General features: G+C 35.0%; 2 protein-coding genes across 2 annotated transcripts; one reads left to right on the top strand and one right to left on the bottom strand.

The window, feature by feature from the left end:
• The first annotated feature begins 1,264 nt into the window (after window positions 1–1,264).
• Window positions 1,265–7,177, top strand: LOC104224146 (probable aldo-keto reductase 2). Its single transcript, XM_009775730.2, has 5 exons — window positions 1,265–1,545; window positions 2,201–2,398; window positions 5,543–5,715; window positions 5,795–5,897; window positions 6,572–7,177. Exons 1-5 carry the CDS (start codon window positions 1,318–1,320, stop codon window positions 6,902–6,904), a joined length of 1,035 nt encoding a protein of 344 aa, XP_009774032.1. The 5' UTR covers window positions 1,265–1,317; the 3' UTR covers window positions 6,905–7,177.
• Window positions 7,178–7,842: 665 nt separating this feature from the next.
• On the bottom strand, window positions 7,843–10,953 carry LOC104224147 (oil body-associated protein 1A-like). The gene is made up of 3 exons (XM_009775731.2): window positions 10,765–10,953; window positions 9,159–9,562; window positions 7,843–8,177 (listed from the first exon to the last, which is right to left on the bottom strand). Exons 1-3 carry the CDS (start codon window positions 10,899–10,901, stop codon window positions 8,002–8,004), a joined length of 717 nt encoding a protein of 238 aa, XP_009774033.1. The 5' UTR covers window positions 10,902–10,953; the 3' UTR covers window positions 7,843–8,001.
• Between the last annotated feature and the right edge of the window lie 7,476 nt (window positions 10,954–18,429).

The following is an 18,429-nucleotide window of genomic DNA, read 5'->3' as shown; positions in this document are numbered from 1 at the left end:
TGAGTCGCAGTTACTGGAGCATCAAGGCATATACTCAAGACAACCACCTAAAAGAGTGGCAAAAATCTAATATGAACATAGCATATTCAGAAAAGAGAAAATCGATAAATTTCCATCTTCAAGTTGTAATAGAATCCCAAACCCTGTATCAAGAGATGTCATGACAATCCCTAATAAAAATTACTTACAAAATAAGTGTACATCTACAAAGAAAGGAAAAAAGATTGTAACTTTAATAAAGGAACTACCTCTTTTCCCATTGAAATTTATCCACCAAATAGTTTGATTTGATATTCGTCATTCCTTTCCTTTGTTCTTACTTCAACCCTTCTTTGTTCTCTGTATTCATATTGTCGTCGAATAAGAAAACTAAATGCAAGATTTATAAAAATTGAGATGGAAAAATCGAGAGGAGAATGCCATCATCTTAAGTTCCTCGGACGGTATACGCACGATATGTGAAGACCTATAGATGTTCGTCCGGGAAAAGGCATATAAACAGTCGTTTGGGAAAAAACGTATAAAAAAATTACTTTGTAACCGAATATTAGTTGAAGAGAAGTTTGGAGGGGAAAATGACAAAAAACTGAGAAATTAAATAAATGCAATTCCTAGTTCATAAGAGGTGCCATGTTAGGGTTTGACCTTCTTTATATATATATAGAGAGAGACTATTTTGGCATTAGTTAAAGAAAAATATTAATATTCTATTTGAAAGGAACGAGTGTTTTTGGACATAAAAATTTCAAAATTTAAAAAAAAAAGACAATTTTTTTTTTCAAGTGAAAATGATATTTGAAAATTAGAATTGTGTTTGGATATGAATATAATTTTAGGTTATTTTTTGAAGTTTTGTGAGTGATCTGAGTGAAAATTTTGAAAATAGCTTTTTAGAATTTTTTAAATTTTTGAAAAATTTCAAAATTCATCTTCAAGTGAAAATTTTATGGCCAAACACTGATTACGAAAAAAAAATAAAACTTTTTTTCAAAAAAGAAAAGAAAAAAGTCTTATGTCCAAACGGGCTGTTAAATTTCACTCTTTCCTTGCTTATATATCATGGAAATTATCGTCAGTCTAATCACACAAAGTACCTTTACAAAATCAAATAGTAAAATATACTACTTGAGGGGAAATTAACACAAACAAAAAACTTCAGGAGCCTAATTGTAGTATCCCTCAAACTTTATGAACTTATAGTGCAATTTACTTACCTGTCAAAGTTATTTTCTATTTATAAAAATCATAAACTTCATTTTACGATCACCACTCAACAAGTCATAAGAGCTACTAACTATTTTCAGACAGCCGGAGAAGATGGAGAAAACGATGCCGTTACAAGTACCGAGAATTAAGCTAGGTTCACAAGGACTAGAAGTTTCCAGAATCGGGCTGGGCTGTATGAGTATGTCCGGTAACTACGGCCCGCCCAAGCCCGAGCCCGAAATGATCAAAGTACTCCATCACGCCATTGATACTGGAGTCACTTTCCTCGATACTTCTGATATCTATGGACCTCTAACCAACGAAATCCTCATTGGCAAGGTGATAAAACTTTTTTTTTTTAAATATTTATTGCTAAGGCTGCATGGATTTGTTGTACTTTATGCTTACTTTGTTGTACGTTTTGTGTTGTTATAGATGTTATGGTCTTTTAATTGTTCGCTAAGCAAAAAGGACAGATTTTCTTGATAGTGGTGGTATATGGAAGCTTCTTTATATATACCGAAGCTGCATATATTAGTTTTGTACTTCCTGCTTAATATGTTGTACCTTTATATTGAAAAAAAGAGTGATCTTTAAGTTCTTTTCTTCTTACTAAATTTTAAATGAAATTTATTTACTAATTCTCTTTAAAAAGTATGAAACTTTTGTGTTAAATTTATAAGGAAGATTTTGCATTCTGGATTTCTCTTTAGACTTTAATTTAATATTAGCAGTTTTAGATTATTTGACCTTAGTATGTAAAAATATACTCTTGTTTTCTTTTATGACCGAGGTGTTCGCCTCAGCTTGCGCACCTTGACTATTCCACCGGATACCAACTAGTGTTTTTTTGCCTCCACTGGGATTTGAACCTGATACCTCATGGTTGTTCTTCTTGTGCCTGCTTGAATACGTGTCCTCATGTGTCTATGCTTTATATATGCTGACAGAGTTTTATAGGTATGTTCATGTTAAAGTACCCAATTGTGTATAGGCTATTAAAGGAATGAGAGAGAAAGTACAAATAGCTACCAAGTTTGGTATATGTTTCGAAGATGGGAAAAGGGGCATTTGTGGTGAACCCGGATATGTAAGGGCTTGTTGTGAGGCTAGCTTGAAGAGACTGGACATCGACTGCATTGATCTGTATTATGTTCATCGCATCGATACTCAGCTGCCAATTGAAGTCACGGTATGACATCTTTGCTCCAAAGTTTTGTTTTTGTAGTGTATTTCATCACTTTTAGCAAGTAGTCAAATCAAATGATTTATTTGACGAGGTGCATGTTATTTTAATTATGGTTTTGGGCAGCATGCCGTGGTTATTACTTGATCACTTCATATAAAGGACGAATCCACAAAATGGTGCATTCTTTTTTTTCCGAGATGGTAACATATTTGTATATATTAATAAAATCGTAGACAAGAGGGGTTGCTCTGATGGTAAGCAACCCCCACTTCCAACCGAGAGGTTGTGAGTTCGAGTCTCCCCAAGAGCAAGGTGGGAAGTTCTTGGAGGGAAGGATGCCGGGGGTCTATTTGGAAACAGTCTCTCTACCCTAGGGTAGGGGTAAGGTCTGCGTACACACTACCCTCCCCAGACCCCACTAAGTGGGATTATACTGGGTTGTTGTTGTTGTTGTTGTTGTAGGTTGTACTGACACCATATTTACAAGTAGGCAAAAAGAAAAGAAGTTCTGCTATGCAGTCCTAGCAAAGTCCTAGAATATCTAGGATTGTCATAATGTCCTTTGTGTAGCTCTCTTTACGCCAAAAACAAAAAAAGTAAAAAGTGTAAAACCCAATTAGTTTGATCTTCTGCACTGAGTTACTTCTGTCTTCACAGCATCTAGAATTCTTTTCTTTCCGGATTGTCCACCAAATACATGCTGGGACAGTCCTCCATCTATCTCCGTCTCTTGCTCCAGCTCCAGCTTCATCGCAGCTAAAAAGCACTTCAGTGACCAAAATGGTGCATTCTTATATTTTGTTGGGTTGAGATGGTCTAATTGTTGTTAAAGGAACACTGTAATTGTTTTCACGATTTATAAGTTACATTCATGATGTGCATCAAGTTGATATACTAGTCACATATTCATGAAGATTTTGGGGTGCGACCATTATTCATCCTCTAGATATGTCAGGTATATTTTTATTAGATTAATAGCAAGCATAAAATCCATGGGAAGTGTTGGAAGGGACAAGGTAGACCTATCATCAAGAGGAAGGAAGTTGTATTGAGCAACTTACAATCCCTCGAAATCCATATGGATTTGACAAAGAATAGAACACATGGAAGTAAAAGATCCGTATAGACAATACCAACTAATTAGGGAAATGTTTGGTCATGGTACACTTGCATTACTTATCAAAAGATGTGGTTCGCTTACCTTAGGTGTAGATTTTGTCAGGATTCTTGTATATTCGCTTAGAGATTTGTATGTCATTAGAAAGTGTAGAGAACTCCTATTTTGTCTTAAAAAACAAAATTTGATTTTTGGATTGAGGTTGGTCCAAATGGAGTGGAACTATTGACAATTCATGTGGCCAACTCCAACTAGTTTGAGTTTTAGACATAACTGTTGTTTTTTTGTCATTGTTTGTTTAATTGCAAACATGAAGTCTGGCCAAGGGAGTAAATGGAACCGGAGGAGCCAAAAACATGTTTCACCTTGACTGACGGAAGAAAAGCCATAAGAATAAAGAAAGCAAAACCTCAATGCAGAACTTTAGGATGTGATATAATCTGATTGACATGGGAAAGCATATATAGTAGATTGTTTAGTTGCTGTGTTAGAATCTCTTTCGAATAACTCTCTCTGATGAAGGATTGTCACAAACTCATTGTAGATTGGTGAATCCCATGTTACCACTGGTAAGTTCCTGAGATGAGTTAGTGTCCTTCATGGCCACTCCAGAAAGGGGGATTTATCAAGAACGGGTTGCTAGAACAAATGAATTGGACTCCAGGATCTTATCTTATGGTGACCAACTCTGCCTGTAGAACTACTCAAGTTAGGTAGCTCAAAGCTTGAGTGTGTGACCTTCTCTAGCAACAAGTCCAAGTACTTAAATGCCAACTGGTCCTAAAATATCTGATCTCAAAAGCGGCTACAATCTTGAAATGATTATTCGCCATAAAAAATCTATTCTAGGAGTTGTCTCCTCTAAGGTTTCCCTATATACAGATGTGCTTACAAATAGAGGGAATTTAGGATTCACCAAGGCTGAATGAAGACCATTAGGACCCTAGTGTGTCTACTCCTTTGTGTCCTACTAGCATCATTTTACTCTCTTAGGTACCCAAGATTAGTCAAGCACAAAGGTAAAAATTTCTGTATCTCCACCTTTTGGTTTACATTCAACCGCTACTTATCCCGGGGAAGGTCCAATGTACATTACCTGAATAAAAAAGCGCTACCACATATACTGAGGAATCCCTTCCTACTTACTAATCTAAAGACAATTACTGACATTTTTGTTCTTGTTGCAAATAGATTTATAGTCCTTATTGCAGATTGACCTTGTACAGTCTAACAATTAACATCAGATAAATCTTGGGTACTCTCTTAGGTACCCAAGATTAGTCAAGCACAAAGGTAAAAATTTCTGTATCTCCACCTTTTGGTTTACATTCAACCGCTACTTATCCCGGGGAAGGTCCAATGTACATTACCTGAATAAAAAAGCGCTACCACATATACTGAGGAATCCCTTCCTACTTACTAATCTAAAGACAATTACTGACATTTTTGTTCTTGTTGCAAATAGATTTATAGTCCTTATTGCAGATTGACCTTGTACAGTCTAACAATTAACATCAGATAAATCCTGTTTTGTTGGTCGTAGACTATGGAATCAACATTTGTCCAAGTTTGCCTTCCAAAAATACTAAGATGGCTCTGTTAGTAGCTCCATGCATTTTATGTGACACTCCTTCTGAAGTTTATGCTCATTTTGCCTTCTTTTTGTTTTACGAACTTTTTCTTTAATAACTTGTTGTACGAATTTCATTAATTTGTGATGAACTCTTTCACAGCAAATCATTTCTGAAATACTTATAATTGGAATTTCAAGACACAGGTTATCCCAACATTTTTGAAGTTTATACCTAGTTAAATAAGTAGTGTCATTTGAATAAATAGTTTCTAGGTGTATCATTTGGCATCCATTTCCTGTGATTCATGCAATTACATAATGGTAATAGTTACAATATTATCTATGTAATGCACCTCTAATCTGGATCGTGGCATATGATGATGCGGAACCTGCACTATCATTTCCATATTTACCAATTATTATAAATGTTCTAATACTGCTTGCATTTTGTTGTAAGATGGGAGAACTGAAGAAACTCGTTGAAGAGGGAAAAATCAAATATATAGGTCTATCAGAGGCTTCTGCATCTACAATCAGAAGGGCCCATGCTGTTCATCCAATAACAGCCGTTCAGATGGAATGGTCTTTGTGGACTAGAGATCTGGAGGAAGAAGTAGTTCCTACTTGCAGGTGACATATCTCTTAGGTCATTCCCCTTGCATCAAATTACTAGCAAATCAGTGTCTGCTCTGATACTTATCATGTTCAGACAACTTGGCATAGGGGTCGTCCCTTATAGTCCTCTTGGACGAGGATTCTTCTCAGCAGGCGCAAAGTTGATTGAAAACTTGTCTGAGGATGACTTTCGCAAGGTTAGACCACATAAATTATTGTCCTATAATATCATGTAAACTGTTGACTGCTTTTGCCTTATCTGTTCATAGGCATTGTTACATTGTTTTTACAAAGTTGAATAGTTGTAGTGGGCTTCTTTAACTCCAAGCTTTCCATTAGAGAAATTGACTTGAGCATCAACTTGATGATTGTAGTTGCATTTAATATAGTATCTTCTTATCTCTTCGTGCCTTGATTTTTAAGGAGATTCTCAAACTGCTCCGTGAGGTAAAGCCTTTGGCAAATTATGCCCATTAAATGCCTTGTCCTTACAGCACCTTTCAGTTATGGTGATAGGTGACCATGCCAGCGCTGAATAGTTAACATGCAGAGTACTAGGAAAATCTTCAAGGAAATTTCTATGGATAGCTTCTCTAGGAATAGCTTAGTGTAATGCTCCTAAACTTTCAACTCGCCCTTTCTTGAAGATGTCTTGAAATGCAACTGGTTTGGCACACAACCACCTGTTCTTGCTCCTTGAAGTAATATAGCCAGTTTTGTATAAATTGGTCGGTGAAGCTTCATATAGTCGATCTCAACTTGTTTGGGATTGAAGAATAGTAGTAGTTGTTGAATGTTGCATCAATGAGTTGTTTCAAATCTATTTCAGCTGCATTGTTAATTTATTATTTTACTCGTGTTTGCTTTCTAGAATTTCCCTAGGTTCAGGCCAGAAAATTTTGAGCTTAACAAGCAAGTATTTGAGAAACTGAATCTAATGGCTGCAAGAAAAGGATGCACCTCTTCACAACTTGCATTGGCTTGGGTTCTTCACCAAGGAGATGATGTATGTCCTATACCAGGCACTACCAAGATTGAGAACTTCAACGAAAATGTTGGGGCGTTGTATGTAAAGTTAACAACCGAAGACATGAAAGAGCTCGAGTCGTATGCCTCTGTTGTCAAAGGTGAAAGACATCTCTACATGTCATCAACATGGATAAATTCAGAGACTCCGCCATTGTCCTCCTGGAAAGCTGAGTAGAGGTTCAACAGGTGACATCTATTGGCTTTTGTAGGATTCTGGAAAGGAAACTTGCCTGTTACAAATGCCTTTATGCTCCATGATGTATTCGAAAAAACTTCTCGTCGTTCAATAATGTGGGAAAGCTTATATTATCCCGTTTTCTGATTCCAGAGATAGTTGCTGTATTACATAGATCAGTCTGAGATCATAAGATACGTTATATATGGGAGAATATACGTGTATGGTACTCTGTATATGTAGTAATCATAAAAAAATTAAACATTAAAGCAACTTTCACTCCCCGTATTCCTTCAAGAGATTGCTTTTGCTGGGACAAGATCCCTATAAAAAAGAATCTACTAAACCTTCAACCTTTTTTTTTTTTTTTACCCCCACTTCCAACCGAGAGGTTGTGAGTTCGAGTCTCCCCAAGAGCAAGGTGGGAAGTTCTTGAAGGGAAGGATGCCGGAGGTCTATTTTGGAAACAGTCTCTCTACCCTAGGGTAGGGGTAAGGTCTGCGTACACACTACCCTCCCCAGACCCCACTAAGTGAGATTATACTAACATTTCTATGGTCTAAAATATACTCGCAGACCAAAATACAAGCATCGGGAAAAACCATCAACACCTATATCTTTGTAGAACAAACCCACAAAATTAGACTGAGAAGGATAAAGTGTACGCAAACCTTACCCCTGCCTCTACGCCTCAAAGAATAAGCGGATCTTAATCTTAAACCTTATTAGTCTAGTGCCGCAAACCTTGGTTCCGGCTTATGACAGTAGTCTCGTCTGGGAAGGGAGAGGGTACAAGGGCAAAGTAAAGTGTAAGGAAACCTTATAAGCAAATAGAAACTTTCTAAAGGACCCTCGGCTGATATTTGTTGTTGTGCTGGCAAATTTTATACGATAAATCTTCCTCTTAAGAAGAGGAAAAACGCAAAATGCAAACAAAAACAAGAGTAGCCAGCCAATCAATACCACGCAAAAAACTGGGATACATAGCTATACACTATTAGTTAAATGTTTGATTACGAAAACACGCATTTATTTACTTATACTATCTACATAGGCAATATATATATATATATATATATAGTCCTACCATAAAAGCTTCAAACAAAAACTCTAGGAACAGATTCCACAGGCTTGCAATCAACTTCTCTTAGCACAGTTTGAATCCCTTTACTTCCTGCATTTGCAAGTGGATGTATTCCATGAGCTGGTCCTTCCATATTTGCTCTCTTCTCTCTTTCTTCAGAGAATGATACTCCATAACGTTTCTCCATATCTACATATTTATACAAATCAGATTATTAATGAATATTAACACAACCAAAATATTAACACTCACTCTTCTACAAATTTATGTATTAATTGACAATTTATGTATTAATGGAAACAGCCTCTCTACCCTTCGGGGTAGGGGTAAGGTCTGCGTACATATTACCCTTCCCATACCCCACTTGTGGGATTATACTGGATTGTTGTTGTTGTTTTTATCAAAGAAATAGTAGGCACTCATTAAGCGGCACATTTCATTTACCTGTGTGAAATTTGATCAATATTTTAAAATATATTTTTTTAATCATATTGAAGTACTTTTCGTTTCGTATATCTATTTAATATCTAAATTTTAATTTTAAAATACTAAGTTCAACTAATTCAATTTAACTTTAAAGTTTAGTCAAATCGACCCACAATAAACGAAACGTGTGATCTAAATTGATGAAACAGAGAGTAATTTCTTGTGATTTAAATTGATGAAACAGAGAGTAATTTCTTCCTATGTGCGCCTAGCCAGGAGTGTGGTTGGTGTCACCTCCCGTGCGCTATCTCTGCCTTTGCCGGATCTTTATTCGCCCACTCCACATAGTGGTGACTAAGAGCCGGGAATTCAAAATTCTCTTTCAAATAAAATTTTGGCCTGCGGTAATGTAATCGGGATTTCATCTCCTAAATTCTTTTTTCTATGAAAGCAAGAGGTGGAAAGTTTTGTTAGAAATTCTGCCTTATTCATGAGATCTAGAAGCACCGAGAGTAATTTCTTCCTATCTATCCGAGCCAGTCTTGGTGGATAGATAGAGTTATCCGATACTTGTTGCTAGTGGAAAATGGTAGATATCCGTGAAATTAGGTGTGCGGAACCTCCTGGACACCAAAGTTATCACACACAAAAATAGTAGTACATTAACTTAAATCTATTTTAGTCCATTCCATACGAGCTATCTATAATTTACTACCTTGTTAATAATAAGAAGTTTTCCCATACCTTGGGCAAGATTGTCATAGAGCTGACCATCTCTGGTAAGGGCCATCATAACTTGAGGAATTCCTAGGGGAAGTGTATCACCTCTATCTACCTGCCAAAAATGTATCACTTTCCCATAGGTTTTTGCAACTTTTTCGAGATCTTGTCGTTGAATCGGACCAGGGACGCCAGGCATGAATAGCACACCACTCTTCACCTCGAACTCGTGGGAATGCCAGAATTTCTTTTCGTCGTCAGGTAATGTTAAGAACAGTTCCTCCGAAACAATGTACTCGAGCCCGATCAGCCGGCCATCGGCATCTGGCCTATCGTAAATGAGACACTGCCTGAATTCTTCGTTTTGGTGTCCGCAGAAGTGGTGTGCCTCGACTTGTCGAGTCATGTCATGTCCATAGAAATGGAACCTGAAAATAGAGATGCGTATAGTACAAATTAACCAAGCAACTTTGAAATTCAACACACGAAATCAACAGCATACACAGCAATTAAAACAAAGATCTGATTTCAAAAAATAAAAATAAAAACAGTCATCAATATGTTACTCAAGCATTAGTTAATTATTACATCCTAGAAGATAGATTCTAACACACAACGCCCGAAAAGAAAAAGAACAAGAATTTCAAGATAGATTTTTAAAGAAAATACTCCAAATGATTCCAATTTACATGACACTCCTACGACTTAGAACATCAATAGAGTTCTAAACATTTTTAATTGAAATGAATTTTAAATATTCTAAATTGTTAACCATGGCCACTTATATTAGGTTTTGTGTAATACCTAAATATGCCTATGTTCAAATTCACCCTATAAAATACCGTAACAGCTAAGACAGTGGTGGATCCAAGATTTTAAAGTTATGGGTGATCGCCGATAAAAACTTCAAAAAAAAGAAAAAATGAATTTACTTATAGATGCTCGCTCAATATTTATCTAAATCTTTGTAAGGTTGCCTATATAAATGTATTAATATGGCCAAAGTTAATGGGTGCTTAAGCACCCACAACTCCCTATGTGCATCCGCCACTGATTAAAGAATTTATTAAATATGTAATAGTGAATCTAATAACTAAAACGAAAGAATTTATTAAATATGTAATAGTGAATCTAATAACTAAAACGAAAACGAACTAAGCTCTTTGTAAGTTTCAAATATTTTTGATTGTTATAATGAAATATTATTATAGAGAATATATATTATAACATAGCATCAAAATTGATTCCTAGCTTTGACTTTATAGTAAAAGGTTGTTATATAGCGATATTGTCGTAGATTCAAATATTTTTGATTGTTATAATGAAATATTATTATAGAGAATATATATTATAACATAGCATCGAAATTGATTCCTAGCTTTGACTTTATAGTAAAAGGTTGTTATATAGCGATATTGTCGTAGATTCAAATATTTTTGATTGTTATAATGAAATATTATTATAGAGAATATATATTATAACATAGCATCAAAATTGATTCCTAGCTTTGACTTTATAGTAAACGGTTGTTATATAGCGATATTGTCATAGAGAGGCTGTATAGCACCACCTCATAAACTCGCCTCCGTAAATAAAATGATTAAGAGAATATAAGTAAAAGAAATCTAACGCGCAAAGGTGCTGATGAATCTTGTTAATAGGACCAAAGCCTTGAATAGTAGCAGTTGCAGTTTCAAGAATTGCCGTTCCTGTCTTTGTTGGTTCACCTGGAACTTCTGGATGAGTTGGTACATGTTTACCTTCCATTTTTCTAACTATTTTTGGCTGAAAAACTGAAATGAAATGAGAGAAATATAGTAATAATTCTTCTGTTTTGCTGATTTCTTGATTTTGGCCGAGAAGAAGAGGCTTATAGATAGGAAGATTAGTTGCATGCAGACTTACACGTGGCAATATACGTGGCAAAAGAGCCTGTGTTTTGGTTGATTTTCGTTTTGTAACGTGGGAGTTTTAGGTGGAATTTGTTTGGATAAATATTGATAGCCAAATTAGCTGGCTCTTTCTAGTTCTGACTTGTTCTAGTCTAGAAGTACAAGTAGGGCTGTGCATTTGGACCGAATATTCGAAATTCGAACCGATTCGCTCAATTTCGGATTTTCAGATTGGATTCGGATTTGTATTGTTTGAACCCGATCCGATCCGAAATCCAAATTTATTAGGGAAAGTATCTGTTATCAGAGGAGAAAGAACAACAAGTTGCCGGATTCGTTTTAGCTATAGAGAACTTCAGAATGCAACTAATAACTTCTCAATAAAACTTGGGCAAGGTGGATTTGGTTCAGTTTACCAAGGGGTTCTTGCAGAATTGGAAGGCGTTGGTCAGGGAAAGAAAGAATTTCGGGCAGAAGTTAGTATTATAGGCAGCATCCATCATCTTCATCTGGTGAGACTGAGAGGCTATTGTTCTGAATGAACACACAGGCTCCTGGCTTATGAGTATATTGTTAGGGATATAGTAGATATGCCCTAGATCCAATATCACATTTAATGTTTTGAACATATTTTTATAAAATATATATGGCATTTGATATTCTTTTATCATTGTTATTAATTGCTTGATTAATTTGATAAGGTCCTTGATTAAATTTTGAGACTTGACATTGTGATGGAGATCATGATAATGAGAGTGAAGTTTCTTATAATTTAATCTAAATTTGTTCTTGATCGTAGGATTATTAATTTGGACATTAGTAATCCGATTAGATCAATATTTATGTGATCGTCTTTATGGGATAAAGATTAGTTGATCTCATTAACTAAATTACATAGATAGATGATGCATATAGAGATATGATCATTGAACCGACTCATTGGATAATTCCTAATGGTTAGAATTACCATAAACTGTCAATAGGATATTCTCTTGAAGAATGTGACGTAACCGTTTCCTTTGACCTGAGATCGTAATAGTAATTGACAAGTTATTTATTGTGCTTTGATACTAGACACTTATGGCCCTAGGGCGATAGTTGAAAGGATATTGAGTATGATTAAATGCTTGTAGAATTAGTGATTGATCAAGATGGAATCTGTCAACTCTTGGTAATAAGTTTAAGCTCCATGTTGTCATGAATTATAAACGACCAAACTAAGACCTTGGCCAGGGCAATTGAATGAAAGAAGAAAAGAGTTTCTTAGGTCATTCAATGGTCGAATATATTTGACATGGACACATAGTTGGTCGCCTATTAGGATTTGACAGTTAAACCATATCCCAGGGTGATCCAGAGCTATAAGGACAGAAGGAATTACTACATTATTCTTCTACTGGTTCTTGAGAGAAAATTGTATACTTCATTCTATCCGGTCGTTAAGGAGTGTAGCTAGACGCCACCCTTGATTAGTATATTGATGTGATCAATTTACTACCGGTTTAGTATTGAACCTATGAGGTCGCACACTAACGAGTGTTCTGATCTTTGCTAAAGGATTTATTATTTTGTTATTTGATGATTAAATTATAGAATTTAATTAGTCAAATAAATTATTAGTCCAAATGAAATATTATTATAATCTTTGCTAGCACAGAGGATATAATTAATATTGTGAACAAATTGAAATTTTCTATTTGGAATAGAAATTGAATTATATCTCTTGGTTGAAATATATATATATATATATATATATATATATATATATATATATATATATATATATATATATATATAATTAATATTTATTTTGTATAAGATGTATATAAAATATAATATTAATAAATGGCTTGGTAAGTAATTCCAATTTGGAATTGGATTATTTCACGTGCAATTAATCCCATTTGGAATGGGATTAATATTTTGTAAATATGAAAACAACTGATTCCAATTTTGAGTTGGAACAATCACGTGACTGTTCGGCAAAACCCATTTGAATGGGATTCGAATTTTTGTGGAAAATTATACAAAGTTTATTTTTGGAATAAATTTACCCTAAGTAAATCATTACCTCACCCAAATAGGAAAAGGGTTTATAGGTGATGCTATATAAAGGGTGATGGAGAAAATTTGCCGGCATATTATTATTCTTGAGAAGAAAAACACTTTGTGAAAGTGAGAGTGCAATACAAAGCCAAGAGAGAAAATACAATTACAAGAAAAGTGTTTCTTGTTCTTCTATCTTTGAGTTGAGATTTTTGAGAAAAATTTCAGCACAAGTTTTCCGTTCAATTTGTTCGCGGGTTTCGTTGATCAAAGAGTTGATAGCAAGGATTAGTCTCGGTGTGGATACACATAGAGTCTTTGCACTATCGAAGAATTTGAAACAAGACTTTCTTCACCAGGTACGTCTTAGATCCGATCTATTGATATGTAAATAAATTTTTAACATGAAAAGATCTGCCTAGGATTGTTATTGTCTTCCGCTGCGTGTTACGAACACCTATACGTAATCCTTCAGTGGTATCAAAGGAGTGGTTTATTGTGTCTAAAATTTATTTACGAAATATTTTAATATCATATTTGAAAAGTTCAAACCATAATACATGTGTCTTGTGCGATAGTCAAATCGTTTGAATGTTAATATTATTTTATTGTAGATAAAATATGTATTCATATAACTATTGAGATAGTTCATAACTTGAATTTGAAATTATGTATTAGATACGATGGGAATCTATAATCGGTTACATGATTCTATTGTTATTTTAATTGTTATTAATTCATGAGATGTTAATTAATAATAATATTCTGGCATGAATTCTTTTTATGTGATATATAAGATAAACATGTTAGAGGATGTTGAATTTCGTTTTTATGTCATGTGCTTGTTCATTACATAATTCTGAATTATTTATTACATGTGATGTAAATTAATTAAGGACTAAGCGTGTAGACAACTTGAACTAAATTCACACGCTATAAAAGATTTGATCTTCATGTTATTAAAAATTATTTTAGTAACAATTCCCTCTTACTAAAATTTGAGTTCTTAAATAATAAAATATAAGACATTTTATTCTGGAGCTATCCATCAAGGTAAATAATTTTACTTATTTCTTGTTTATAAGGAGAGGCCTGACTACCAGGAGATTTATAGTTTGAGAATATATTAAAATTATTTATTGCATTAGATGTATGGATTGAAAGAATTATTCAATTTTACACGAAACGCCTGGACCACCCGGGGGAGTATAAAATTTAATAAGTTCTTTGCTATCATGATGGTTGAACTCAACTATGCCAATAGGATCGACCTGACTACCAGGGGGCTATTTGACATAGAGCTATTTAAGGAAATTGTATGGGGATACAATTGGTAAGAGTACCTACCTTTAAAATATATGTGAGAAACGACTTGACTTCCAAGGGGCTCATACATATTGTTAAAGGATTCCTTTACTCCACTAATAGAAATAAAGATTTCGTAAACTATAATGAGGGTAAATAGTTTAAAATAATTAGTGAAAATATCATTTAGATAAAAGTCCATGTCTTTATGATATATGCAAATATGTTCTTATATTATTGTCTTTTCTTTTCTATATTTTAGATTTCTCAATATGTCTGTTATATCACTGCGCGAAATACTTGAGACCAACAAGTTGGTAGGACCAAACTTTGATGACTGGTATAGAAATTTGAGAATTATTCTCATGCATGAAAAGCTCATTGATGTGATCGATAAGCCTGCAAAGATAATCCCACCAGAGAATGATGTTCAAGGCACCAAGGTTTATCAGAAATACTTGGAAGCATGCCTTGCTATTAAACACATCATTCTCGCTTCTATGAGTTCTGAACTCCAGAGGAAACATCAGAATATGGATCCAATTGCAATCATTGAATATCTTAAGAAGATGGTTGATACACAATTGGACATTGAAAACTCTCCAGTTATACCCCTTGTCAATTATATGATTGTTCTTACAGAAGAACATGAGAAGTTGGGGTACAAGCTTGGTAAAGAGCTTTCTGAAGATTTGATCTTGCAGTCAGTTTATGATGCTGAATGTTTTCAATGTAAGAAGAAAGGGCATTGGAAGAGAAATAGCAAGGAGTATCTTGCAACTCTAAAGGACAAGAAACAAGGTGAGATATTAATGAAAAAAGTTTTCAAGGTCTCTTTAGCTACTACTAATTCTTCACTGTGGGTATTAGATACTGGCAGTGGTTATAACATTTGTAATATGTTACAAGGGTTTAAGATAAGTAGGAGGCTAAAGAAAGGAGAAGTTAATCTACAAGTTGTAAATGGTGCAAAAGTTGCGGCCGTAGCTGTAGGATCGATTTCTTTAATAATGCCTACGGGCAAAGTACTTATGTTGGATGATTGTTATTACATTCCTAAATTTTTTTCGAACATAATTTCAGCTTCTATGTTAGACAAACGTGGTTTTCGCATTAATATAGGCAAAGGTATTTGCTCTATTTATTATAGTGATAATTTATATGTGAATGGCTATCTCCAATATGACGTTTATGTCTTACCTAATGTGAATGCTAATTCGATTATGCATGTTTCAAGTCTTAAGAGGAAAAGAGATGATCAAGTAAATCATGTATACCTTTGGCATTGTAGGCTTGGTCATATTGGAGAGAAAAGAATTAACAAGTTGTACAAGGAAGGGTACCTTGACAAATATGATTTTGAATCATATCCAACTTGTGAATCTTGTCTCAAAGGAAAAATGACCAAATCTCCATTTACTGGAAGTGGAGAAAGAGCTTCTGAATTATTGGGACTAATTCATACAGATGTTTGTGGACCCATGAAAATTCAAGCTAGAGGTGGATATTCTTACTTCATCACATTCACTGATGATATGTCAAGATATGTATTTGTGTATCTTATGAAACACAAGTCTGAATCTTTTGAAATGTTCAAAAGGTTCTGTAGTGAAGTTGAGAAGCAGACTGGTAAAAGTATCAAAGTACTAAGGTCTGATAGAGGTGGAGAATATTTTAGTGAAGATTTTACCAGATATCTCAGAGAGAATGGGATTCTCTCACAGTGGACACCTCCCGGTACACCACAACACAATGGTGTGTCTGAAAGGAGAAATCGAACCTTATTAGATATGGTGAGATCTATGATGGGTTTCACTGATCTTCCAATAAATTTATGGGGATATGCTTTGGAAGCAGCAACATACATACTTAATAAAGTTCCCACTAAGTCAGTCTCTACAACACCATATGAGATATGGAAAAGATGTAAGCCTAACCTTAAACATATTAAAGTTTGGGGTTGTCCAGCTTATGTTAAGAGACTACAGTCTGATAAACTTGATCCAAGATCAAATAAGTGTAGGTTCATTGGGTATCCCAAGGAAACAATGGGATATTATTTCTATCACCCTTCTGACCATAAAGTGTTTGTGGCCAGAGGAGAAACCTTTTTGGAAAGAGAATTTCTTTTAGAAGGAAATTATAATGGAGAAATAGAACTCGATGAAGTTCAAGAAACTAATGAATCAACACAATATAAAGATCATGAGACCCAAGTTGAAGAACCTTTATTGGATGTTTTGAAGTTGCCATGTTCAACGGTTGAAGTTCAAGAACTAACTGAAGTTCAAGAACAGGTTAATGAACCAGTTCTAAACCAAATTGAACAACAACCAAATCCAGCACAAGGTGAAGAGGTTGTACAAGTACCTCTTAGAAGGTCTACACGAGAACGTCATGTACCAACTAGATTAAATTTATTGGTACAAGATGATGTATCAAATGAGGTTGATCATAATGATGATGACCCTAAGACCTATGAAGAGGCTATACAAAGTTCTAATTATGAAAAGTGGCAAAAGTCCATGGAATCCGAAATGGAATCTATGAAGGAAAATAAAGTATGGACTTTAGTTGAACCTTCAAAGGATATAAAACCTATACGTTGTAAATGGGTTTTTAAGAAAAAGATTGGAGCAAACGGAAAGGTGGACACCTATAAAGCCCGTCTTGTTGCCAAGGGATATCGTCAGAAAGAAGGAGTCAACTATGACGAGACTTTATCTCCCGTGGCAATGCTCAAATCAATTCGGATTTTGCTTGCTATAGCAGCATACTATGATTATAAAATATGGCAAATGGATGTGAAAACACCTTTCCTTAATGGTGAGCTAGAAGAGGATGTGTACATGACACAACCTGAAGGTTTCACATCTCCGTCTGATCATATTAAAATTTGTAAGCTACAAAGATCCATTTATGGATTAAAGCAAGCTTCTCGAAGTTGGAATATTCGATTTAACAAGACATTTGAAAAGTTCAATTTTGTTAGATGCGAAGAAGAACCTTGTGTGTACAAAAAGGTTAGTGGGAGCAAAATTATATTCTTAGTGTTGTATGTTGATGATATATTGCTCATAGGGAATGATATACCGGCATTGCAAAGTACCAAGATTTGGCTATCTGAACAGTTCTCCATGAAAGACTTGGGAGAAGCAGCTTATATATTAGGAATAAAGATCTATAGAGATAGATCTAGGAAGCTGCTTGGACTTTTCCAGTCTTTGTACATTGATACCATCTTAAAGAGGTATAATATGGATAATTCCAAAAGAGGCTATCTACCGATAGGCACTGGAATTACTCTCAGTAGGGAGGATTGTCCTAAAACACCTAAAGAGAGAGAACGCATGAGTAGGATCCCATACGCTAGTGCAGTGGGAGCTATCATGTATACCATGACATGTACACGTCCTGATGTGGCTTATGCACTTGGAATGACTAGCCGCTATCAGGCAGATCCTGGTGAGGAACATTGGAAGGTGGTGAAGATCATTCTTAAGTACTTAAGAAGGACTAAAGACTAATTCCTCATCTATGGAGATTCTGAGTTGAAACTTGAAGGTTATACTGATGCAAGTTTCTCTTCAGATAGAGATGATAGCAAATCTATTTCTGGTTATGTATTCACCTTAAATGGTGGTGCAGTGAGTTGGAAAAGTTCCAAACAAGCTACAGTAGCTGATTCAGTGACTGAAGCAGAATATATAGCAGCTAGTGAAAGCTGCTAAGGAAGCTGTATGGATGAAAAAGTTCTTAACTGAACTTGGTGTGGTTCCTTCAATAGAAGGTGCGGTTCCACTGTTGTGTGACAATACTGGAGCCATTGCTCAAGCAAAAGAACCAAGATCACACCAAAAGTCCAAACACGTTCTGCGAAGGTATCACTTGATAAGAGAGATCATTGAACGTGGAGACGTCGAGATTCAAAAGGTTGATGGAAAAGAAAATGCTGCAGACCCATTCACTAAAGTTCTTGGCGCAAAGGAGTTTGACAAGAACAAGTGGAAATTGGGAACAAAGTACAAGAGCGATTGACTCTAGTGCAAGTG

This window comes from Nicotiana sylvestris, chromosome 1, assembly GCF_000393655.2.
Source record: "Nicotiana sylvestris chromosome 1, ASM39365v2, whole genome shotgun sequence".
NCBI lineage: Eukaryota > Viridiplantae > Streptophyta > Magnoliopsida > Solanales > Solanaceae > Nicotiana > Nicotiana sylvestris.
The sequence above is the reverse complement of the archived record's forward strand: the minus strand, read 5'-3'. Positions and strand labels throughout refer to the sequence as shown.